Raw genomic sequence first — 25,858 nt, forward strand, 5'->3', positions numbered from 1 at the left:
CCATCCTAAAGGAAATCAGTCCTGAATACTCATTGGAAGGACTGATGCTGAAGCTGAAACTCCAATACTTTGGCCACCTGATGTGAAGAACTGACTCACTGGAAAAGACCCTGATGCTGGGAAAGATTGAAGGTGGGAGGAGAAGGGGACGACAGAGGATGAGATGGTTGGATGGTATCACTGACTCAATGGACATGACTTTGAGTAAACTCTGGGAACTGGTGATAGACAAGGATGCCTGAAGTGCTGCAGTTCATAGGGGTCTCAAAGAGTCGGACTTGACTGAGCAACTGAACTGAACTGACTGACCACAGCTTCTTTATCCATTCATATGTTGATAGACATCTCAGTTGCTTCTATGTCCTAAATACTGTGAATAGTCCTGCATTGAACATTGTTTTTTACTTTACATTTTATGAATACATATGATGTGGAGGATCTTTTCATATGCTGCTTTGTCATCTGTTTGTGTTCTTTGATGAGGTATCTGTTGAGAGCTTTGACCTGTTTTTTTTTTTTTTTAATCAAGTTGTTTTCTTATTGTTGACTTTTGAGAATTTTTTGTGCATTGTGAATAACAGTCCTTTACCAGCTTCATTTTTGCAAAGGTTTTTCTCCTAATCTATGGCTTCTCTTCTCACTCTCTTGATGACGCCTTTCACAGAGCAGATATTTTTCATTTTAATGAAGTCTAGTTTATCAGTTCTCTTTTTCATGGATTGTGCCTTGACAGATTTCTGAAATCTGGGCAAAATCGCTGAGACAATGCAAAAGACAAATAAAATCATATCTCCCCAATTAGAAAGTAATTCCTTTGGCAATGGATTGTGTTTTATATAATTTTAATCCTCCGAAGCACCTAGTACAATGTTGTATACATAATAAGGGCTCAATAACTTTTTGAGTTTAGGTTGATTTGTATGGATACTAAAGTTAGAGTGTGCTGGTCTTAACTCTATTATGGGCAGTCACTGATTGTATATTATCCAATTTTCTAGTTATAATATGAGCATATCTGTCCTGTAGTGCTTATAGGAATCTTATGAGAATCTAAAAGCCGTTCAGAAGTTAAAAGGACTCAAAAACAAAAGGTAGTGATGGTGCAATTACTACCCTAACTCTGCTTAAATAAATACTTTTAAAGTCAATTGAATTATTAAACTTACGTATCTTTGGAATAAAAACAACATATTAGTGGCATAGTTAGGGGAAAGTACCCTTATTTTAGCAATGAGTGCATGCCAGAATGAAGTAAAACTGTCATTTGAGTCTTTGTAATTCAGATCATGTTAATAACATGTCATTTGTTGTTTGCTCACCATAGACAAAGCACTGTTTATAGGGCTTTACACATAGCATTATCTCATTCATTCTCCACACCATGAGATAGATACTATTATTCTAATCTTACAATTAAGAAAATTGAACACAAAGAGTTTAAGTAACTTGCCAAGGTCATACAAGTAGTAAAGATTGATCCTGGCCTAGAATCCAGGAAGTGAGCTACAGTTTATATTTTGAACCATTACCTTAAATTTCCTTAACAGTGTCTAAAAGTATACTATCTCTGGTATCTCTTTGAATTGAATAATACTGTTTACTGACAAACTAATAAGTGTTCACTATAGAGTTGGTATTGAATACCAAGCCCTTGTCACCTGGCACCAGTTAATGATATAGCCAGGAGAATCTGAATCTCCATCAGTCCTGGAGGGTCCTCTTCCTCCTTTGCTGGCCTATAATTTAGATTGATCTGCTTCTGCATACCACACTAATCTGTAGAGATCTGCTAATTACAGAGCTCTTATTCTCCCAAATTATGGGTACTCAAAGTTGTGCTTTAGGAATATACCTTTCTGCATTTAATCCCACCTGCAAGAATCTTCCAAATAATTAGGAAGCACTTCTGTGGTTGCATTGTCAGTTTATGAAGCCTTTGAGAATAGGGAAAACACCAACCATGTCTTACTCACCTTAAGTCCGCAGCGTATACATAATGTTTATTAAATGAATGAATAAATGAGTAGTGAATGAATAAATGAGTTCATTGATTCCAATGAACAAGTAGATCCCACTTGTCCTCCCAGTGATAAATATTTCCTTACTGTTTTGCTGATATTTCCTCATTTAATACTTTTATCTTTATTATGCATGATATAAGTTGAAGAACACACGATCATTTTCAATCTGTTACATACTGCTGAATATCAGCAATTTAAATTTGTGCTACCACATAAAGGTCTACAGGGAATGCCTTATGTGGACAATAATCAGTTTTCAGATGTGTCTAAGAACAAGGATTAAGCTCATTTCATTTAACATAATATGCCCCACATTTATCCTAGTCTCTAGCATACAATCAGTATCCAGTAAATGCATGTTAAATAAAAAAATAAGAATAGGAAGTCTTTGGTTAATCTTGAATCAAATGGATATATACCAAGACTTCTGCAAATATCCAAATTTATGAACACCATGATAACATAATTTTCCCCAATAGAAAAATAGCAGACAATATATCTGAAGATATTAAGAATCTACTGGAAGATAGGTATATATGACTCCAGCTTTTTTGTGTAGACCATCTCTTTACCTCATGGTCTCTACAGCAGGGATTGCCTCCATCTTATTAGTTTGACATACTTTAAAGCAGAATTCAGAGTATGTGTTGTTTGTTCAGTCGTTGAGTCATGCCCAACTCCTTACGAGCCCATGGAAGGTAGCCTTCCAGGCTCCTCTTGTCCATGAAATTTTTCAGGCAAGAATACTGGAGTGGGTTGCCATTTTCCTCCTCCTGGGGATCTTCCCACCCAGGGATTAAACCTGTCTCTTGCTTCTCCTGCTTTGGAAGGCAGATTCTTCACCACTAGCACCACCTAGGAAGCCCAATTCAAAGTATATTAGAATGATGTTTCTTCACCTTAACCCCTGCATAAGGCAAATGTTTGACTAACAGAAGATTTCACAATTAATAAGAAAATTTTATATGTATTGATTATGAACAATCAACTGAAGACTGTCATTACAACATAAATCTTGAAGAAATCATCTGAGTTTAGGGATGATAAGGAAATTAGAGTTAGTATTTGATTTTTCTGTAGCTTCCCTATGGAAATTCTAAATCTCAGTACAGAATCTGTTCCTTTGATACTGTTGCTTTGCTGAAAGTTTTTAATAGAAGTCACTTTAATTTTTAATATTGTTAGTGTACACTAGAAATATTTACTAATGTACAATGTACACAATAAAATATTAATACTGATATTTTTGATGTTGAGCATCTCAACTAAGTTTGATTTAAGCTATATATCTTAAATATATATGTTAATATGAATACATTTAATAACAGTAAAATTCTCACCTTTAAAATCGTATATGCCAGCTTTTAAAATATTTTTTCAATATAAAAAATATATGTATTATACACATATTCTGTATCCTTTTGACCCTTAAATTCCAGATTTATTTTTAAAATATTTTATCATATTATAAATTGAAATTCTATTACACCCTACAAATAAGCTCCCTGTAACAAACCAAGTCTAAAATAACAACATAAACATCCTAAGATGAGTCAGAGAACAATAACCAAAAAAAAAAATGTGATCACTTACTCAAAGAAATATTGTGGAGAGTATTATTTGCTTTGCTTTGTTTTGCTTCACCCTCAAGGTCAAAATCGTTTGCTATAGTACAAAATATTTTTTAAAAAGCAAGAAATGTTGCATAAATCCACTGAGGAGGAAAAATGCTCTTCCCATCAGGATTGTAGTCATTAAGTGGTTATTGAATGCCCTTGTGTACAAGGCAAAGTGGATGCTTCAGATGCAATGTAGTTCTTTCATTCTCTCTGTTCACTTACTGTCATCCTGCCAAACATACGTGGACAATAAGTCAGTATAGAATTGAGCCATTGAGAGTTACATGTGAAAAAATATTTTTAAATGAACTAGCCCAATTGGAAATGAGTAAATTAAAGGTCAATTAATGGCTTCATAAACATAAAACTCAATGCTTAAAATAGACTATTAATCTCGAAGACCATGAGAACCAACTGCTTTATTATGTGAATGATGAATTTCAAAATAAAAGTGAACTTCAGTGTAAGAACAAAAAAGGAAAAATTAATTGTTTTATTGGTTTTTAAATCAATACAAGTATTTATTTGAAAATTTTATTTTTGTTGTTATCCAACTTATTTAGTAGTTTATCTGAATTCGTATCTCATGTTTATCTGAATTAATAACTCAGGTCTAAAAATCTTTTCCTTCCCTTTTTGAGTAATAGTGTTTTTACTCCAACCAAATAAAGGATTCAGAACCATATTATCTTTGATTTCAACAATGGTAAATATAAAAATACACTGAAAAAGTATAATGGTTGTAAGAGTTTTAATACTATTCTTTTGGTCTGTGGTGAATCAAAGAAAAATAAGGATGTCAATCATTTGAATAATATAAATAGTAAAATGTTATGTTTGTTATCTACAAAAAGTATATGTACAGAGAATTCTTATTTTCAATGGCCCATGGTGTATTTATATAAATTAATAATGTACTGGGCTTCAAAGTAAGCCTCAATAAATTCAAATAAGCAGACATTTTAGGGTTATTATACCAATAAATTCAAGATAGAAGATGTCATATAGGGTTATTATCTAATCACAATGCAGTTAAACTAGAAATTAATAATAAAATAACAGAAAAAATATAACCATTTGAGAATTTAAGAGTTTCCTCCCAAATAAATGTTGGTTTAAGTAGAAAATAAAATATGTAAATAACTATTTAGAAAATAAGAATTTTTTCTTTCAAAAATCTATGAAATTGGACCGAACACCCTCTGAATATCTCACTGTTAACAAAGATGACCAAGAAAGGATGAAAGAACATGACATGGAACTTAATTTGAGAAATTAGAAATAGAACAACAAAGCAAAGGGTATATGAATAAAAAGAAATTAATGTAACATGATATTAGTGTAGTAGGTGGTTCTTAGGGAAAAAAATCAATAAAACATACAAACTTTAGTATTATCAGCAGGATCCTAAGATGATGCCAATGACTCAACAAGCTTGGGTTCAGTTTATTAATGTTATTTAATCTGTTTTTGTTTAATACATTTATTATTTATTTTTTAATTTCAAATTTACCTACTAATATTCTTTTTTTATCTCATCAATCAAAACCCTTGCTGCCTCCTCTGTATTGTCTAGGCATGCTTCTCAGCTCAGTCTCTTCTGTATCAGTTTTGTTTGTCTTTCTTTTCTTTTTCACACTAATTCTATTTATTTCCATTATGTACAAACTTAAAGAAAAAAACACTAAAATTTTTCTTGTGGTAGCATAGTTTATCTAGAGTAGATTAGCTGGTCTGAGTCCACTTGCCTGTGGTTGGTTTTTTCTAACATTCACATGTCACTTTATCTGATATCAGTATGATTTAAAGCTGGGGCAAGAATCCCTCACTAGTGTGAGAATCAGGGTCTATCAAAGGGGTCAGCCAGGGTGTGGCTTACCAGGCTTCTTTTGCAAAATGTTGTTTTAGGGACCTATTTAAACCATGTATGAATACTAAATTAAAAAATCTAATTTGTAATCATGTCCCATTCCTGAAATGCATACAAACTCCTTATGGATCCCAAATATTAAACTGCTTAATTTTGAAAAATGATACATACTTACATTAAAATATCTCTTTGGGCCTCTTGTTCTAGCCTGGGTTCATTGTTTCAAGTTCTACATCATTGCCTATCATGGACTACATCTGTAATTCATCATCTATGATTCTAGTTTAGGTTTTTTTAGAAGACAAAGATTATAAAGAACTTTATAAAGCAACCTGAATTTAGCATCGTTCCAGAAATTTATACCCCATATATTACAATGGTGTGGTTAGTCATCCGAAGCCAGACATTCTATCTAGAGTGCGAAGTCGAGTGGACCTTAATAAGCACTGTTGTTGTTAATCAAACTAGTGGATGCGATGAAATTCCAGCAGAGCTATTCAGATCCCTAGAGGATGATGTCATCAAGGTTTTGCATTCATTATGTCAGCAAATCTGGAAGACCCAGCAGTGGCTACAGGACTGGAAAAAGTCAATCTTCATCACTCATCACCCATGCTAGTAAGGACATACTTAAAATCTTGCGTGCTAGGTGTCAGCATTATGGGAACCAAGAACTTCCAGATGTCCAAGCTGGGTTTAAAAAAGGAAGAGGAACTAGAGATCAAACTGCCAGCATTTGCTGTATTATAGAGAAAGCAAAGAATTTCAGAAAAAACCTCTCTCTCTTTCATCAACTGTGCTGAAGCCTTTGACTGTGTGGATCATGACAAACTGTGGAAAGCTCTTAGAGAGATGGGAATACCAGAACATCTTACTTGTCTTCTGAGAAACCTGTATTTGGGCCAAGAAGTAACAGTTAGAACCTTGTATGGAACAATTCATTGGTTTACAACCGAGAAAGGCGTACGACAGGGCAGCCTGCTGTTTCCTTTTGTTTAACGTATATGTTGGGCACATCAGAGAAATGCCGGGCTGCATGAGTTACAAGCTGGAATCAAGATAGACAGGAGAAACATCAACAACGTTAAATATGCGGATGATACCACTCTAATGGCATAAGGTGAAGAGGAACTAAAGAGACTCATGAGGAGTGTGAAGGAGGAGAGTGAAAAACTGGCTTAAGACTAAATATTAGAAAAACCAAGATCATGGGATCCACCCCCATTACTTCATGGGAAATAAAAGGGGAAAAGGTGGAAGTAGTAACTGATTTCCTCTTTTTGGGGCTCCAAAATCACTGCAGATGGTGACTACAGCCATGAAATCAGAAGATTATTGCTTCTTGGCAGGAAAGTGATGACAAAACTAGACATTGTGTTGAAAAGCAGAGACATTACTCTGCTGACAAAGATCCATATTGTTAGGTCTGCCCAGTGGTCATGTACGGTTGTGAGAGCTGGACTGTAAAGAAGGCAGAATGCCAAAGAATTGATGCTTTCACACTGTGGTGCTGGAGAAGACTCCTGAAAGTCCCGCGGACAGCAAGGAGGTCAAACCAGTCAATCTTAAGGGAAATCAACCCTAAATATTCACTGGAAAGACTGATGCTGAAGCTGAAACTCCAGTATTTTTGTCATCTGATGCGAACAGATGAATCATTGGAAAAGTCCCTGATGCAGGGAAGGGTTGAAGGCAGAAGGTGAAGAGGGCATCAGAGGATGAGACGGCTGGATGGCATCACCAATGAACATGAACTTGGGCAAACTCCAGGAGATGGTGAGGGACAGGGAGGCCTGACGCGCTGCAGTCCATGGGGTCATGAAGAGTCAGACGTGACTGGGCAACTGAATAACAACAGCATGCCCTTTTTAAAAATAACCTACCCACACCTAATTTTACAACAAGCTATGTTTTGATTTGTTTTTTAATTGGAAGAAAATTGCTTTACAATGTTGTTGGTTTCTGCCATACAACAATGTGAATCAGCCATAATTATATGTATATCCCTCCTTCTTGAATCTCCTCCTTACCCCCATCCCACCACTCTAGGTCATCATAAGCACCAGGTTGGGTTCTCTGTATTATATAGCAACTTCAACAAGCATTTCTTTATGTGTTTGTATATGTTTGAGGGATTTGCCTTTATTAATTTTATGCAGTGATTTCAATTTAGTTTCTATGAATACAGCAACTTTGTTTTCAAACTCACTTTGTCAAATTATGCAAGAGTAAATTCCATAATTATAATATATTAATTTACAATAGTACAGATTGATTTGAAAACAAACAGCTTATTTTTGATAAGCATACAACTCACCAGGTGGAAGCAGAGATGTAGTACAGTATAGCCGACCTCCTGAGAAAATAGCAATTACTGGTATCAGTCATTGTGTTTTACAGTGAAAATGCCAAGCATTGTTAGTTTGGTAAGTCAATTAGCATGGAGGTGGGCTAGATAAAAAGCAGTCTGTGCCCAAAGAGTTGTGCAGATAAAGTGGTGAGGATAGAGTAATTATTATTCATCCAAAATGATGGGCAAAAACCACTATATTACTAAAAGCCAGAGAACATTGAAGAAGTTCACCGTGACTAAAGTACGGCTTCTGTGAAAGACAGATCTGGGAAATTTGGTTGGAAAGCCAATCTGGAGACAGAAACTTCATTTGGTAGTAACATCTGAAGCACAGGCACTCATTCATTCACCAAATATTTATTGGGCAACTAGCATAATTCAGGCCTTTGTGGTTCACAAGGCTCTAGTATTAGGTAAGGCTAGAATAAATGGTGACTGTATTATTTATAGCTGTCCAGAAAAGAAGTGACAAAGCTGAACAGAGCATTCCTAGGAATCAGGAAGATGAAACTGAGAGCAGAGTATTTCAAAGGTATAATTAAATTTGACTTCACTGTCATTATTTGAAATAAATAAGAGTAAGCAAGATGATTTTCAGTCTAGGTGCTGAAAGATATTTCAAACAGAATCAGGAACTTCGTTTACAAAGTACATTTAAGAGAGGAAAAAGAAGTCATGCCTTTAATTGAGATAGGTGGAGTTTCAGTGACACTAGACACACTTCTGCTTTCCTACCATGATCCAAACAAACCATGGGATATACTTATGTTGCTTAAATTGTGTTTGGAAATTAATTTATAAACATCTACAGGATCACTTGTGTAAACCTGGGGACTTTCTAAGAGCACATCTTCCATTGTAATACTAATAATGGGCATTTTAATCATCTTTTATATCCTTTTACAATTTCTCCCAGATTGATTCCAAACTGTATGCATTAAAGGGGAAATGTACCTTGAAGTATAATAACTGGTAATATATTATAAACTTTGATTTTAAAACAAGAATAGCTAATTTTTAAGAATATTCTTAAGAATGTTGTTGTTGAGTCACTCAGTTATGTCCAGCTCTTTGCAACCCCATGGAACTGCAGCACGCCAGGCTTCCCTGTTCTTCACTAACTCCCAGTTTGCTCAAACTCATGTCCATTGAGTCAGTGATGCCATCCAACCAACTCATCCTCTGTGGCTGCTTCTTCTCCTGCCCTCAATTATTCCCAGCATCAGAGTCTTTTCCAATCAATCAGCACTTTGCATCAGGTGGTCAGAGTATTGAAGTTTCAGCTTCAGCATCAGTCCTTCAAATGAATATTCAGGGTTAATTTTTTTTAGGATTAACTAGTTTGATCTCCTTGCTGTCCAAAGGACTCTCAAGAGTCTTCTCCAACAGCACAGTTCAAAAGCATCAATCCTTCAGTGCTCAGCCTTCTTTATGGTTCAATTCTCACCTTTGTACATGACTACTGGAAAAACCATAGCTTTTACTAGACAGACATTTGTCTGCAAAGTGATGTCTCTGCTTTTTAATATACTTCCTAGATTTGCAATAGATTTTCTTCCAAGAAGCAAGTGTCTTTTAATTTCATGGCTGCAGTCACTGTCTGCAGTGATTTTTGGAGCCCAAGAAAATAAAGTCTGTCACAGTTTCCATTGTTTCCCCATCTATTTGCCATGAATTGATGGGGGACCAGATGCCATTATCTTAGTTTTTTGAATGCTGAATTTTAAGCCAACATTTTCACTCTTCTCTTTTACCTTCATCAAGAGGCTCTTTAGTTCCTCTTTGCTTTTTGCCATAAGGGTGGCGTCATCTGCATATCTGAGATTATTGATACTTTTAGCAAGCTTGATTCCAGCTTGTGCTTCATTCAGCCCAGCATTTTGCATGATGTATTCTGCATAGAAGTTAAATAAGCAGGATGACAATATTCAGCCTTGATATACTCCTTTTCCAATTTGGAACCAGTCCATTGTTCCATGTCCTGTTCTCAGTGTTGCTTCTTGACCTGCATACAGGTTTCTCAGGAGGAAGGTAAGGTGGTCTGGTATTCCTATCTCTTTCAGAATTTTCCACAGTTTGTTGTGATTCACATAGTTAAAGGCTTTAGCATAGTCAATGAAGCAGATGTTTTTCTGGAATTCCCTTGCTTTTCTATGATCTAACAAATGTTGTCAATTTGATCTCTGGTTCCTCTGCCTTTCCTAAATTCAGCTCGTACATCTGAAAGTTTTTGGTTCATGTATTGTTAAATCTTAGCTTGAAGAATTTTGAGCATTACTTTGTGAGCATGTGAGATGAGCACAATTGTGTGGTAGTTTGAACACTCTTTAGCATTGCCCTTCTTTGGGATTGGAATGAAAACTGACCTTTTCCAGTTCTGTGGCCACTACTAAGTTTTCCAAATTTGCTGGCATATTAACTGCAGCACTTTCATAGCATCATCTTATAGATTTTTAAAATAGCTCAGCTGGAATTCCATCACCTCCACTAGCTTTATTCATCATGATGCTTCCTCAGGCCCACTTAACTTCACACTCCAGGATGTCTGGCTCGAGGTGAATGATCATACGACTGTGATTATCTGGATCATTAAGACCTTTTTTTGTACATTTCTTCTGTGTCTTCTTGCCACCTCTTCTTAATATCTTCTGCCTCTGTTATGTCCATACCATTCTGTCCTTTATTTTGCCCATCTTGAGAATAAAGATGAATATACTGGCAATAGCTCTCATCTGAAGAAAGTATGACCCAGTAAGACCTGGAGTAACTATACACCAAGAAAAAAAAGTATCGATTTATTTTATCATCATCTAGGCAAGACATAGCATATTAAAAAGCAGAGACATCACTTTGCCAACAAAGGTCTATATAGTCAAAGCTATGGTTTTTCTAGTAGTCATGTATGAATGTGAGAGTTGGACCATACAGAAGTCTGAGCTCTGAAGAACTGATGCTTTTTTGAGAGTCCCTTGAACTGCAAGGAGATCAAACCAGTCAATCCTAAAGGAAATCAACCCTGAATATTCACTGGAAAGACTGATGCTGAAGCTGAAGCTCCAATACTTTGGTCACCTGATGCTAAGAACTGACTCATTGGAAAAGACCCTGATGCTGGGAAAGGTTGAGGGCAGGAGGAGAAGGGGACGACAGAGGATGAGATGGTTGGATGGCATCACCAGCTCTATGGTTTGAGCAAGCTCTGGAAGTTGGTGATGGACAGGGAAGCCTGGCATGCTGCAGTCCATGGGGTCACAGGGAGTCAGACATGACTGAGCGACTGAACAACAACACAGGCAGGACACAGCAGAGGAGGATATTTAGTGCGGCAATCAAGAGACATAAACAAATTTATTTTATATTATTAGGTTCACATCTTTTCATCTTAGTACTCACAGTTGCTAATTAAAAAACTGAAGTCTGGGTGACCAATAATGATATTTACTAATGGATACAAAGTTTGTTATGGAGTCTGATATTTGGCACTATGTGTGAAGAACTATGATAAGCAAGAACAGGATTTGCCTCAAAATTTTAAAGACTTTTCAAGTAGTTTTTTGTAAAAAATTTCTCTGAATTAAAGTAATATTATACCAAAATATTTTATTATTGCTTGTACTTAAGTTACTATTATGCCATTTGCTTTCTAACAAGTGTATAATTCATTTGGAAGAATTACTGTAGACAAAGATTAAACGGGAACTCATGTCTACAACTACCCAAAGGTTAGTTTTTTTGCATCTGATGAAATTATTTCCATGAAGACACTGACTATTTATATCATTGTAAAATTCCATTATTGGTTTACATTATGGATAGATGTTTTTGTTTTTGTGTCACTTCAAGATTGAATTGTAGATTCTCTTCAACTGTTAGACTCACCTTGGGATTTTTCCTATGGATTATTTTCACTTTTAAATGGATAGAATTATAAGCATGTGAATATACTGTTTCTCTTATTGTGCACAGAAGGCAGGGCATGGACATTGGGCTCAGGAATAATTCAAATCTTGGTTTTCTCATTTACTGGTTATATGAAATTAGACAAGTTACTTAACCTGTCTAAGCCTTAGTTTTATCATCTCTAAAACGATAGCAATTATACGAACTCCTCCTCCCTCAACCTTCCTTTTGGCTCTTTTCTAATTCATAAGACAGTTTGCTTAGTACATATTTTTTTTTTTAATGTAAAGATTTTTTTTTCTAATTTTATTTTATTTTTAAACTTTACATAATTGTATTAGTTTTGCCAAATATCAAAATGAATCCGCCACAGGTATACATGTGTTCCCCATCCTGAACCCTCCTCCCTCCTCCCTCCCCATACCATCCCTCTGGGTTGTCCCAGTGCACCAGCCCCAAGTATCCAGTATCGTGCATCGAACCTGGACTGGCAACTCGTTTCCCACATGACACCTTACATGTTTCAATGCCAGCCATTTGTAACTTCAAAATATAGCAGTCTGATTTCATACTCTGCAGATTATGGTGAATGATTATTTTCTTATACCTAATATCATGTAAGAAACGAGTTGCCAGTCCAGGTTCGATGCACGATACTGGATGCTTGGGGCTAGTGCACTGGGACGACCCAGAGGGATGGTATGGGGAGGGAGGAGGGAGGAGGGTTCAGGATGGGGAACACATGTATACCTGTGGTGGATTCATTTTGATATTTGGCAAAACTAATACAATTATGTAAAGTTTAAAAATAAAATAAAATTAAAAAAAAAATATATATATACCGTATATAATCTTATATATCTTATATATAAGAATCTTAATATACCTTATATACTCTTATTTCCATAGATTATTTTCTTATTTCTTCCTCTTATTCAGTCACTCTTTTGCTCTAATCTTAAAAATCTCTTTGTTTCAAGGGGAATCTAAAATCAGTTCATAGTATTCTTGCTAGACTATTTCTTAGTGACCAAATTAAAGTGATTTACTTTTTATGTCCATCTCACGGTCAGAAGCTTAATGAAAGCAGTAGTTCATCTGAAGGTAGCACTGTAGACATTGGAGCACCTGCCGAGGAACAGCCTGTGGTGGAACCCGAGGAAACCCTTGAACCTGAAGCCTGTTTCACTGAAGGTAAAAAAAATGACCTTCGTGTTAACCTTACATTTATAGAGTGCAGTTGTTTTTTATTTTCTTTTTTTAAAGCTGTTGATCATCCAAAATGGATAACTCAGAATAGAGTAGTACATTGTAGTCAATCTATTTTAATTACTTCTAATAAGCTAACATATGTAAAATCTCTCATTATATTTTGGTTATACCTACCATGTGTAAGGCACCATGAACATGGAGAAAAGATCATTTAATGTAGTCAGAATGAGTGACTAATTTATAATTTTTCAGATAAAATGGTGATTTTGCAGGAAGTCAGCATCTTAAACATTAGTCAAAATTCTCATACACAACATTTGCTTTAAAAATAATTTTTATATTATTATCAAATGAATTGCAAGCATATTTTTCTCCATGAAAACAGCAGTTTCCAATACTTGGGGGGAACAGGAAATAAGCACTGCCCTATTCCTGATCCCTGCACAGTACCTAGTTGAGTCTGGTGCAGTATGGACAATAAATCCATACTTACTGCTTTGTTTTCTCCATGATTAGTATTTCCCATGGAAATAAGGGGCTGAATAGTTTTCACAATTTCACATTGCTAATGCATGTGTTCCTACTACCCTAGACTTACAGTTAGCCCAGCAAGATGGAGATGGCAATAGTCATGAGAAAATGAATCCAGAACATGCCAAAGGGTATCACTGAAGCAGGAGAAGTTATTTATCTGCTCCTGTTTGAACATTATATTTGCAGGCTGTGTGCAAAGATTCAAATGTTGTCAAATCAGTGTGGAAGAAGGGAGAGGAAAACAATGGTGGAATCTGAGAAGAACGTGTTTCCGAATAGTTGAACATAACTGGTTTGAGACCTTCATTGTTTTCATGATTCTCCTTAGTAGTGGTGCACTGGTGAGTGAATATTAAGCAAAAGTGCCATAATACTAAGTTTTAGAATCACCTAATACTGATGACTTATTAATCCTTTCTGTTTCATTCTTTTACTATCCAATGGAGCTATTTCCATTTCCATGGAATCAGCTGTTAATCTCTGTTTGATAACCCCAGAACTGTTATCTCTATTTATGACTTCTTCCTTAAACATGCGTACATCACTATGTCCATCCATCCACCCACCCATCCACTCATATCTTTCTACCTATCTCCAGGGCACTTTTAGTAACACCACTTCATATCTTCCAGACTATAGACAATGTATAACTATGCAGCTCTGCATTTATTTTATTATGTACACATACATTTCTAATTAACTAGTTATTAATTTTCATTTATTATTAAGTAACCCGGAAAATTTGTCCCTCTAATTTATTCATGATAACCAAAGGACATGAGTATTTAATTACTCATGTTTTAACAACAAAGTAAGCATGATAATACAGAGTAGTTAAAGAAAGTCCTGTGGTTGGTATATATATTAATATAATTTCTATGGTCTGATGAATTTTGTTTATGAGTTATATTATTATTAACTCCTTATGGACAGTTGATAAGTCCTTAGGGACCACTTCTCTGTCCCTTTTGAAATGCATCCAGTGTTCTCTTGTTACTCCAAAACCAGTGAATATTGGTAACAATAAATACTGGGCAGTGTGCCTAAGTAATCATTTAAGCATTGGTTTCTCTCTATATAAAGGTGTTCATTTCATCAGAATCAATTTCTATTTATATAAAAATCATGTACAAAAATGTAAAGTATAGCACATAGACAGCACTTTAAGAAAATGCTAACACAAATAGACTACTTAAGCCATAAAATAGATGTAAACAGACAGACACAGATGGAAAGATGATACAGTACTTAACTGAAACACAATAACTTAGGTTTATTTAACTTAAAAATGTATAATTCTAGCACAGGCCTATATTTTTCTGCATATTTCTCTGATGAAATAAATTTTATCTACATGCTACTTTAGATAGGAAATAGTTTTTTTCACCATTTAAATGAATATAGACTCAGATATAAAGTATCATTGAGGTTCATATTAGAAGAAGAACACATATTATAGTCTAAATGAGAAGGAATTTCATCCTACCATCTTTGTTACACCATATCTTTGCTGATAAACATAAACTGTCAACAAAACGAAGGGGACAAATGAACTCAACTGTATAGTAAAATTAGGTGATGTATTGATCAATTATAATTTCTGCTTTATGAAAAATATAAGCCTTTTTATTTCTTCAACCTCCTTTCTGTGGAAAAAATAAAGAGGCTAACAGGAGGAGGCAAAAGATATGAAACAAAGAGAATAAATATCTTCAAGTTGGGATACCAGCATCAAGATGTGACATCAAGAACTATTTCCTGAACAGGTCACTTTAATTCCTTAGACTTAATGCTTTTATTTCTTCCTTTTAGTTAGATCAATAGAGAGCATAATTTTTCTCCTGATTCATTAAAAGATCTTTGAAAGAAAGAAAAAAAATCAATAGATACTTTTCCTCTACCCTCCTATTCCAATGAAATGTCATTTTATGTATATGAAAATCAGGAAAAACTATGTAATCAGGGAAAACAGCCTATAATAGCTGTAGAATAAAAGTTTCAGAAAACTAAAATGCATAACTTTTCTTTATAGGCATTTGAGGATATATATATTGACCAGCGAAAGACAATCAAAACAATGTTGGAATATGCTGACAAGGTTTTCACTTACATTTTCATTCTGGAAATGCTTCTAAAATGGGTGGCATATGGCTATCAAACATATTTCACCAATGCCTGGTGTTGGCTAGACTTCTTAATTGTTGATGTAAGTATCCTCCATATTTTTGTCTTTCATTCAAGGTAATTTGTCTTATTTATAAACTAATTCCAAAACAGTGACTCTTTGATCACTCTGTTATGTTGACAGGATATGCTACTTAATAGACACTAAACTAATTCACTGAATAATAGTGTAGTTTTTGTAATAAATAAGCTAATTTAGTACTGATTTAGCATTGGGAGGATGGGATTTATGGTGGTTATCTAAGATAAAAAGCTGGGGGAAAAACATCAGAAGTTTGTAGAGAGAATGGTGAAATAGGATATGATTTTTAAGTTACTTTTGTTAATATTATGATTCAAACAGAGTTGAGTTTGAATCCCAGCCCCACCATTGATTTTGTGTGCCACTAAGTTACTTGGCTCCTGACACTATAAAGTGATCATATTAGTACATAAGAGTTAGAGGCACTCAGTACACAAACAAGCCAGTGATGATGGTGGAAGCTACCGTCAATTTTTTAAAAATTCTTTTTGATTTTCATAAAGGATATTTTTAAAGAGTAGATTATATAGCTTGTAACTAAATTATAGAAAGTAAGATGTATGGGGAATAGTGCAAAAACTCTACTTCATGCAGTGATGGGACTTACTCTAGAATATAACTAGATTTACGGCAAGCCCATAATATACCAACAGCCCTTCACAGAGTTGGTGTATTCAACAATTAATACTTCATCAGCCCAAAGCAAGTAGCTGTCTTTGAGATTTGTTAAAGGCAAACATCATGCTTTATGTTTGGCATATTTTCAGCTTTAAAAATGTCTTTTCAAAATACCACAGACTTCATAGGCATTTTATTCTCCTAAAATGATAATCCAGCAGAACTACTCAATTTTCTTATGGAAAGTATTTGTAGAACTAAGAGCCATGCAATATCTCTTTAATTCTGTTGAACAGAGGCAAATCCAGAGCTATTTGAAAAGCTTAATGTTACTATGAAATGAGTAAATTAGGGAAAAAAACCTCAAAAGAGTGATAAGTCGCTCATATTCTACATACATAAATAGCTCATACAACTCAACATCAAAAAGCAAACATCCCAATTAGAAAATGGGCAGAAGAAGTGAATAGACATTTTTCCGAAGAGGAAATCCATATGGGCAATAGGAACATGAAAAGATGCTCGGTATCACTAATCATCAGGGAAATGAAGATCCAAACCACAATGAGATATGACCTCACACCTGTCAGGCTATCATCAAAAGGGCCACAAATAAAAAATATGGAGAAAAGGGAACAACTTTACACTGTTGGTGGGAATGTAAATTGGTGCAGTCACTGTAGCAAACAGAATGGAGGTTCTGCAAAAAACTAAAAACAGAACTACCATATGACCCAGAAATTCCACTCCTGGGTATAGATCTGGAGAAAATGAAAACATTAATTTAAAAAGGTACATGCACCCCAATGTTCATAGCAGTATTATTTGCAATCACCAAGATGTGGAGGCAGCTTAAGTATCCATCAAGAGATGAATTGATAAAGAAGGTTTATAATACGGCTAAATAGAATACTGCTACTGCTAAGTCGCTTCAGTCGTGTCCGACTCTGTGCGACCCCATAGACGGGAGCCCACCAGGCTCCCCCATCCCTGGGATTCTCCAGGCAAGAACACTGGAGTGGGTTGCCATTTCCTTCTCCAATGCATGAAAGTGAAAAGTCAAAGTGAAGTCGTTCAGTCGTGTCCGACTCCTAGCGACCCCATGGACTGCAGCCCACCAGGCTCCTCGGTCCATGGGATTTGCCAGGCAAGAGTACTGGAGTGGGGTGCCATTGCCTTCTCCCAAATAGAATAGTACTCAGCCATAAAAAAGAATGAGATTTTTGCTATATGTAACAATGTGAATAGACCTGGAATTTGTTATGCTTAGTGAAATAAGTTAGACAAGTGCTGTATGTTATCACTTAAATGTGAAATCTACACAATAAAGCAAACTAGTGAATATAACAAAATAGAAACAGATGTCACAGCTGTAGAGAACAAATTAGTGGTTACCAGAGAGGAGAGAGAATGGGGGAGGGCTGAGATGGGGTAGAGGATAAAGAGTACAAACCACTATGTATAAAGTAAGTCACTCACAAGGATATATTGTATAGCACAGGGAATGTAGCCTATACTTATAATAACTTTAAATGGAATATAATCTATAAAGATTTTGAGCTACTATGTTGTAAACTTGAAACTAATAGAATACTGAAATCAACTATACTTCAATTAAAAAAAGAAACCTCAAATGAATAATTGCTTCAGCATTTCACAAAGAGAAAAAAGTTTCTGCTATTGATATTTCAAACACTAGAAGTTATTTCATATTTGAACTCTTAAAAAACTTTCAAATTAGGCTTTAAATCTAAATGTAATTTAAACTTTTTGAAAATTTCTAAGCTTTATTTTTCTTTATTATACTTATTACATGTCTGAACTTTTTAGTGGAAGAATAATGATTTTGTTATTGTAAGTTGGTTTTTAATAGCCATTTCCAAAATAGTTTAGGAAAATAATTCTATAGAGAATTTTGTAGTTTTGCAACAATAATACTTTCATTTTTCAAGGTTCTATTTTAATTATTTATTAAGGATCAGTGTATCACTCTAAAAAAAAGACAAAAGGAATTATACCACATCTCAAGTAAAGTAAAAAGCGCCAACTTAATACACTAAAATATAGATAATTTTGCAAAAATAGTGTTTAGTTTATTTGAAACGATCTAATATTCTATTCTCAAACCAAAGAAATTCTATTTGGATACAGAGTTTTGGTCTTTGTTTAAAGAATTAGACACCTAAAATTTTATTTCTTAGTTATTGCATATTTCAGGCAACTGAAATTTAGTTTATTTAATAAATATTGACTAGCCATTTGGGGTCAAGTACCATGACAGGAGGCTCTAAATTAGTATTAAAAATTTGAGTAAATTTCATGATTAAATTACTTTTAAGTTACATTATTTATATAGAAATAAACTTTAGGCAAGTGAAAACACAAAATATTAGCAAGACACCAAAAAAATCAATGTCAAAAAATCAACCTCAAAGCAATGTGACTTAGTGCATTAATTTCTGAGGGTATCAATTATCATTAATTGAAAATACCAACCAACACAGGATAGAGATTGCTTGCCTTTTCTGATACAATCTAAGTTTTTACATTTTATTACTGGGCTTCCCTGGTGGCTCAGAGGGTAAGCATCTACCTGTAATGCAGAAGACCTGGGTTCAATCCCTGGGTCAGGAAGATCCCCTGGAGAAGGAAATGGCAACCCACTCCAGTACTCTTGCCTGGAAAATCCCATGGACAGAGAAGCCTGGTAGACTACAATCCATGGGATTGTAAAGAGTCAGACACGACTGAGCGATTGCTTGCCTTTTCTGATACCATCGCAGTTTTTACATTTTATTACTAGCCATTGGCAAATCTCTAAATTCAGCAGCAACTTAATAAAGGAAGGATGATCAATGACATTTTCTTGTACCTGGCTTTCTTCCTTTTGAAAATCAGTTTTTATTTAGGTTTTCTAACTACTTGAGGGATTAATAAATCACATGACATTTATTGTTTTTTATTTAACTAGCTTTAAATAACATCATGAAAGCTACTTTCTTTGTATCAAACTAAAAATATTTCCTTAAAATTTTAAGTGGTTTACTAAAAACATGTAAGCATTTATCTTCTGAATAATTATAAATAAAAACTGTTAATTGTTACAACATTTCAATTCAACTATGTGTGGAAGTGTTAGTCACTCACTCTTTTCTGACTCTTTGTAATCATGGACTGTAGCCTGCCAGGCTCCTCTGTCCACGGAATTCTCCAGGCAATACTGGAGTGGGTAGCTATTCCAGTCTCCAGGGGATCTTCCCAACCCAGAGCTAGAACCCAGGTCTCCTTCATTACAGGTAGATTCTTTGCCATCTGAGCCACCATACTTCAATAAAATAAAATTGTAATAAATTATAATTGTGTTATATAATACTACATATTGAATGGCAATAATTCTATCTTTATTCATTTATTTTTGTATGCTTTCAGGTTTCATTGGTCAGTTTAACAGCAAATGCCTTGGGTTACTCAGAACTTGGTGCCATCAAATCTCTCAGGACACTAAGAGCTCTGAGACCTCTAAGAGCCTTATCACGATTTGAAGGGATGAGGGTAAGAACCATGAAAGAACATGAAGTATTGTATATAGCCAAAATTAAACTAAATTTTAAAAAAGGAAAACTCATGCATGCAAAAGGAATGGCAAATCCTTGCAAAATTGCTACTTTATCTTTTTATCTGTTGCATATTTACTTCTAGGTGATATGCAAGAGAACTTAGGCCTCCTTTGAAATGATATAATATCATTTATCTGCTGTGCTCATTTATCAAAATGACTTTATTTCTTAATCCATTTTGGGAGTTTCCTTGCAAACCTGTACACAAAAAAGCAGATGCAATATTAAAGTACTATGTGTCGTGATGATGATAATAATCAACTAAAATAAATCCTACATCATGTGGTTCTCATTTGTGAGGGTCTAAACTGTGTTTAATGAGTTTTACTGAAAATAATATGAATCATGCCTAAATATAAAAGAAAAAAATTTAAGTTGTCAAAATTTTGTCTGTACAATGCCAAAGTTAGCCTTATTTAAATGTTCAAGGGTAGATATTAAAAGTTAACTGAATTTCAAAGTTTTCAAAAAGTTATATTAATATAACCTCAACCTGTAACTGTATTAATCTTAATTTATATAAACAGTAATATCAACTTTAAGATTATATATAAGTGCTAAGTTGCTTTAGTCATGTCCAAATCTGTGTGACCTTATGGACTGCAGCCTACGAGACTCCTCTGCCCATGGGATTCTTCAGGCAAGAATACAGGAGTGGGTTGCCATTCCCTTCTCCAGGGGATCTTCTGAACCCAGGGATAGAACCCAGGTCCGCATTGCAGGTAGACTCTTTGCCATCTGAGCCACCAGTCTTATGAGATCCTCACATTTTTACTAAAATGTTACTGAAATTCTCTTCAGGATATGTGAAAATAAAGTTTATTTTCCACTTAAAATAGAGAAAAATATCATTTATATATATTCTACTTGAAAGGATTTTTTTGTTTTTTAAAAACATTTGATTGGAAGTCACATTTGAGACTCCCAGGGACGAGGGATCCTGGTGGGCTGCTGTCTATGGGGTCGCACAGAGTCGGACATGACTGAAGCAACTTAGCAGCAGCAGCAGCAGCACATTTGAAAAGGGGCTTCTCAGGTGGTGCTCCTGGTAAAGAACTCAACTGCCAATGCAGGAGACTTAAGACCTGGGTTCGATCCCTGGGTTGGGAAGACCCCCTGGAGAAGGGAGTGGTGACCCATCCACTATTCTTGCCTGGAGAATCCCCACGGACAGATGAGCCTGATGGGCTGTATACAAGTCCATAGGGTCGCAAAGATTTGAGTATGACTGAAGCCACTTAGCATGCATGCACATTTGAAAAGTTTTCTGAAATCTGGACAGTTCTAAAGATTTGAGGCTCTTATAATTATTTCAGGTTTGACCTTTTATAAATTGATTAAATCCATGAATCCAAAGGCCAGACATTTTCATATTTAACACCTTACTTCCGAAACAATACTGGCCCTGTGGGCCTTTAATTTTTATAGAAAGGACCTTCTCTATAATTTTGATCAATAATGTTTTTTATGCTGTAGGGGAGGCCAGTTTTTGAAACTTGAAGTTTGAAAAACACAAACTCATTATAGATACTGATAGGAGATGAACTCATCATTTAAATTATCACATTTATGAATATATAGTTCTTGCCTCATAACGACAGCATGTATACAACCCTAAAATGGCTGATGGTTTCAACATGTATTTGGCATTGTAAAGACAAAGTAACCTGATTATTGATTCTATTTGTGTGTGTTTGTTTCTGGTGTTTGGAATTTTTGACTTTGTTAAAAATATAAACATATATGCTGGTAAGGATGGAAATAATAATGACGATTATAATTTAGAAGTGAGATTTGAATATATTCAGAAACTCTCATTTTATTCTTTTCCCTAGTAGCATAAAATCACAATGGCTATGTCAAAGCGTAAATCAGACTCATTTTATTTTCGTTGTTTTCTCGCTTTTTCAAAGCATGTGCTTTAATGCAATATTACCAAGTAAAGCATGTTGTATAGTGCTTGATAAGAAGTTAGAAAGTGAGAAATAAATTATCATCACTTTGCCCTTTATGTTTTGCATGTTCTATGCACATTTCTGGCTGACAGCTTTGAAACATTTATTGTATTTCAAATTTCCAGTCCAAATTTTTCAACTTGTAAAATTGAACTGAGTGAATTGATGTCATGAATAACTTGAGTAAAATACATTTTGTATTTTCAATTTCCTTATCTAGGAAATCTTAAATATCTTCTTTTTTTTCAAAAGAACTCAAGTCTTGATTGATAGGGAAACAGACAGAGAGCATCATATACAAAAAGTAACACCAATTGTTCTGTCATATCAGATTTCTAACTAATAACAAACTATATATTTCTATTTTGTATAGGATAATCTTGCTCCAACTTGGATGGGGTGGAGCGCTGGTTCCGCCCCTCAGCCCTTTATTATGGGTACTGTATTACCCCTTTTGCTTCCTTTCATCCTTTCACTGTGACTTTGTGTAGTGGGATGAGGGAGGGGTTGGGAGGGGTACCATTGTACCACAGTAAAAAAATACAATATTTACATTCTAATCCCCTATTTTCAATTGCCTTAACTTTTCTTTTGAGAAAAATACCTTTTGTGAATTTACCCTCTGTGGATTTGAAGCCCAGCTGTTGATATCCTTATTAAGTTTCACTGAATCTGATTAGATGTGTGTATATCGAGTTCCATTTATGGGGAGATTATTTATCTGATTGGTGATGGGGGGGGACCCTGGTTCAGAATGGTTGAATAAAATTTTTAACTTGTCAAGTTGAATGATGCTCTTTGGGTCATTTAAAAGGACCTTGCTATTTTCTACATTGGTCTGAGTCCTGAAAATTAATATCAAGTTACCAACAGTGGCTTCTTGCCTTGTTGATCTGTGTGAGCAGATGCTGGAGTGTAAAAATCCCAGGTTTCAAAGACTGGAATTGATTGTATGATCATTCTCATGTTTTATTAAGTGTAAGTTTATAGGGATTATTTTCCAAATGCAAAAAAACAAAAACATATTAAACTAGAGTTGACTGAGCAAATGTGATTTGTGTTTTAAATAGGAAACGTAAATTTGAAACGATCTACTTATTTGAATTATACAGACAAGAACACCCACCTAGAAATAAAATATCATGTGTATTAAGGTAGTATTTAATGCATAGACTGACTTCATAGAATACATCACTCCCAGCTAACCTCTTAGTGTCTGAGAAGACAGCACAGTGAACGCCTAGATAAAAATGCATCTGCTACCGCTGTGCTGTGCTCAGTGGTGTCTGGCTGTTTGCGAGCCCGTGGACTGTAGCTCACTAGTCTCCTCTGCCCATGGGATTTCCCAGGCAAGAATACTGGTGTATTTCCTCTTCCAGGGAATCTTCCCCACCCAGGGATCAAACCCACATCTCCTGTTTCTCCTGCATTAGCAGGCAGGTTCTTAACCAGTGAGCTACCTGGGAAGCCCCACATTTTGTTGATTCTTAAAGTTTGGGATAATGTGCAAGGATGATAGTTATTTCTGAGGGAGAGAAAAAGTTAGAATTTTTGTTTGGATAATTGATATATCTTATCTCTCAATAATAATTACCTTAAGTAAATCCCACAACACAAATGAAGACATTAGGTTTTTAAAAGATTTTATACTTTTCTTCATACTTTAAAAGGGGTGACTTCTACTTTGCCTACTTTTGATTTTTATTCACAGTCTTTTCAGTATTTTGATTAAAGAAGCAGTAGAATCCACGAGTAGTATTGATTTGAAGTTCAAAGACAATTTATTTAGGCAAGAGGACATTTCTGCATGTATCAAAATTCCCAACATTAATTTGCATTTTTAACTGTCAATTTCTCGCTTTGTGTTGATTTACTTAAAAAGGAGATAACGAACCAGAGACAGTTTCTATAACAGTGAGTTGTGCTAAAATACAGAAATTCTATAGGATGATGCTGTGCAAAATGGTTGTGAGGAGAAGCACCTCTGGTGTTAATTCATTAAGATAGTTCCTTTCTTCTACACCTCTTTGATGCAGCCTGAAACCTCAGTCTATTCTTTCCAGTTGATTAGTCCAGTTCTGCCTAGTGCCTTCACCACCTGGAAACGAATTACTGCAGTTCCCTGGAACCAGAAAGGAGTTAACACACCTCTCTCTGTGCTGAACCAAGAGAGGGCTTGGGGCTCTTGGGATGTGAGTCCTTTCTCACATCCTTCATTGTCTAATTTAATGAAATTTTAAGAATAGATGGATCTCTGTAGAGTAAGTCCTTTTATCTTATAAAAATAAACCATTTCTCTGTACCAAATGTATGCAAACATTGTAAATGTATCTTGAAACATGCTACTGCAGAGCACTTGCTTGTGTCCCGTATTACATAGAGTTAATTTGAATGCAAATCTAATCCCCAGTTTCAAAGGAGACCCCTCAGACTTATTAGCTAACCTCACATCTTTTGTGTACAGTTCTTTATTCTCATTCCTATATCTAGAAATAACATTTAAAATTTGTTTTGATCAATAAATACTAAGCTAACCTTTACTTCATTCATTCAATCACCATTTTTATAGTCCTATATTCAAAGTACTCAAAGCCTTGGAGAATTCACAAATATATTTTTTTATCTGAAGTAAAGAAAAAGCCTACCATCTGTCAAAATTACGGGAATGCAATTAACTCTAGTGCAGAGCAGTCTGGGTAGCAGATAAGGAGGAGCGACCCCAGGGACAATCAGTGCAGTGGGGTGGAAGAAGCACTAGATGCCACTCATAGTCTACATTCTGAACTGAAGCTGGCTTTGCTCATTTTTCTCATTTGCCAAATGAGAATGCAGTAGTAAAGTATCTCTATAGTCCTGTCCAGTACTAGAATTCTGATTTTTCAATTCAAAAGAGGAAACATCTCTATCTTGGAGGCTAAACTGAGTGGAAGTGAGGCTGCATGCCAAAAGTACTGCTTGAAATACAGCTAGTGAGAAGAAAAGTGTTTCAGAAGGGGAGGAATTGGACAAGGAATTTCAGAGGAAATGGTGTCTCAATTCTCTGGTATGTTATTAGCATATGGTGACTACATTAGTTGGATTGGCATGAAGGCTAGGTAGCTAGTGAAGTTAAAACTAGACATGTAGATTGAGGAGTGATTTGAACATCAAGGTAAGGCAAATACGTGATAATCAGTGGAAAGTCATTAAATAACTTTAAATGAGAGTTGAAGAAAATTAATTCATCTTACATGAATTAAAAGAAAGAGACAATTGGAAGACAGTAGTACAAGTTGGTAGTAACAGGTGTCAGAACTAGATGGCGATCGTGAAGATGGAGAAGTGAGAAAGGTGAGAACAGTTTTGAAGAAAAATGTGGGACCTGCAGATGGATATGAAAAGAATTCAAGAAATAGGTATAGGTAATCAGTGTTCTGCTCATGGCCTAAGCTGGCTGGTGTAGGTTTTAAAATAAAAGCTTATTTTAATGTGTGCTTTGTGTATACACAGTAGAAGCAGCTTTTTAATCTGGATGGTAGGCAAAATATTTGGAAAAGGAGAGGAATAAAAACTTGATTTCAGCTTTCAAATCTTGAATCCAAAGAAATCTAAGTGTATCCACACATTTAAAGTGAAGTATAAAATAAAGACTTATTCATTCAATTGTATTAATACAGATGGCCCCATGAGATAAGGTGAAGGGCCATGTGTCAGCTTGGTAGGCTTGCATAGCTCACATCATCTGGATCTGCCTAGATAACTCAGCTGACTTCATTGTTTCATTCTCATTCCCTTCTTTGTCATTAATGGTTTTTACTTCCTTTGGCCCACTTATCACACTGTATTGTAATTCCAGAAGGCCTAGAGTTCTTGATAGACTTTAAACACAGCTCAGAAGCATAAGGAATTGCCTCATCTATTCTTGTTTTCAGACAGTCAAAAATTTTTTCTGAAAACACATTGGTATCAAATGG

At 35.1% G+C, this 25,858-nt stretch overlaps 1 protein-coding gene across 3 annotated transcripts in view; it reads left to right on the forward strand.

The window, feature by feature from the left end:
* The window catches only part of SCN1A (sodium voltage-gated channel alpha subunit 1), a 183,095-nt gene that overhangs the window by 142,471 nt on the left and 14,766 nt on the right, over positions 1-25,858 (forward strand). For 2 of the 3 annotated variants that reach the window (XM_019971663.2, XM_070803859.1), the window contains 4 exons: positions 12,837-12,957; positions 13,696-13,850; positions 15,542-15,715; positions 19,763-19,885. In XM_019971663.2, coding sequence (XP_019827222.1) covers positions 12,837-12,957; positions 13,696-13,850; positions 15,542-15,715; positions 19,763-19,885 — 573 coding nt within the window. The remainder of the gene's footprint in view (positions 1-12,836; positions 12,958-13,695; positions 13,851-15,541; positions 15,716-19,762; positions 19,886-25,858) is intronic. The other variant, XM_070803866.1, reaches the window with a different exon arrangement.

Source organism: Bos indicus, chromosome 2, assembly GCF_029378745.1.
Source record: "Bos indicus isolate NIAB-ARS_2022 breed Sahiwal x Tharparkar chromosome 2, NIAB-ARS_B.indTharparkar_mat_pri_1.0, whole genome shotgun sequence".
NCBI classification, from domain to species: domain Eukaryota; kingdom Metazoa; phylum Chordata; class Mammalia; order Artiodactyla; family Bovidae; genus Bos; species Bos indicus.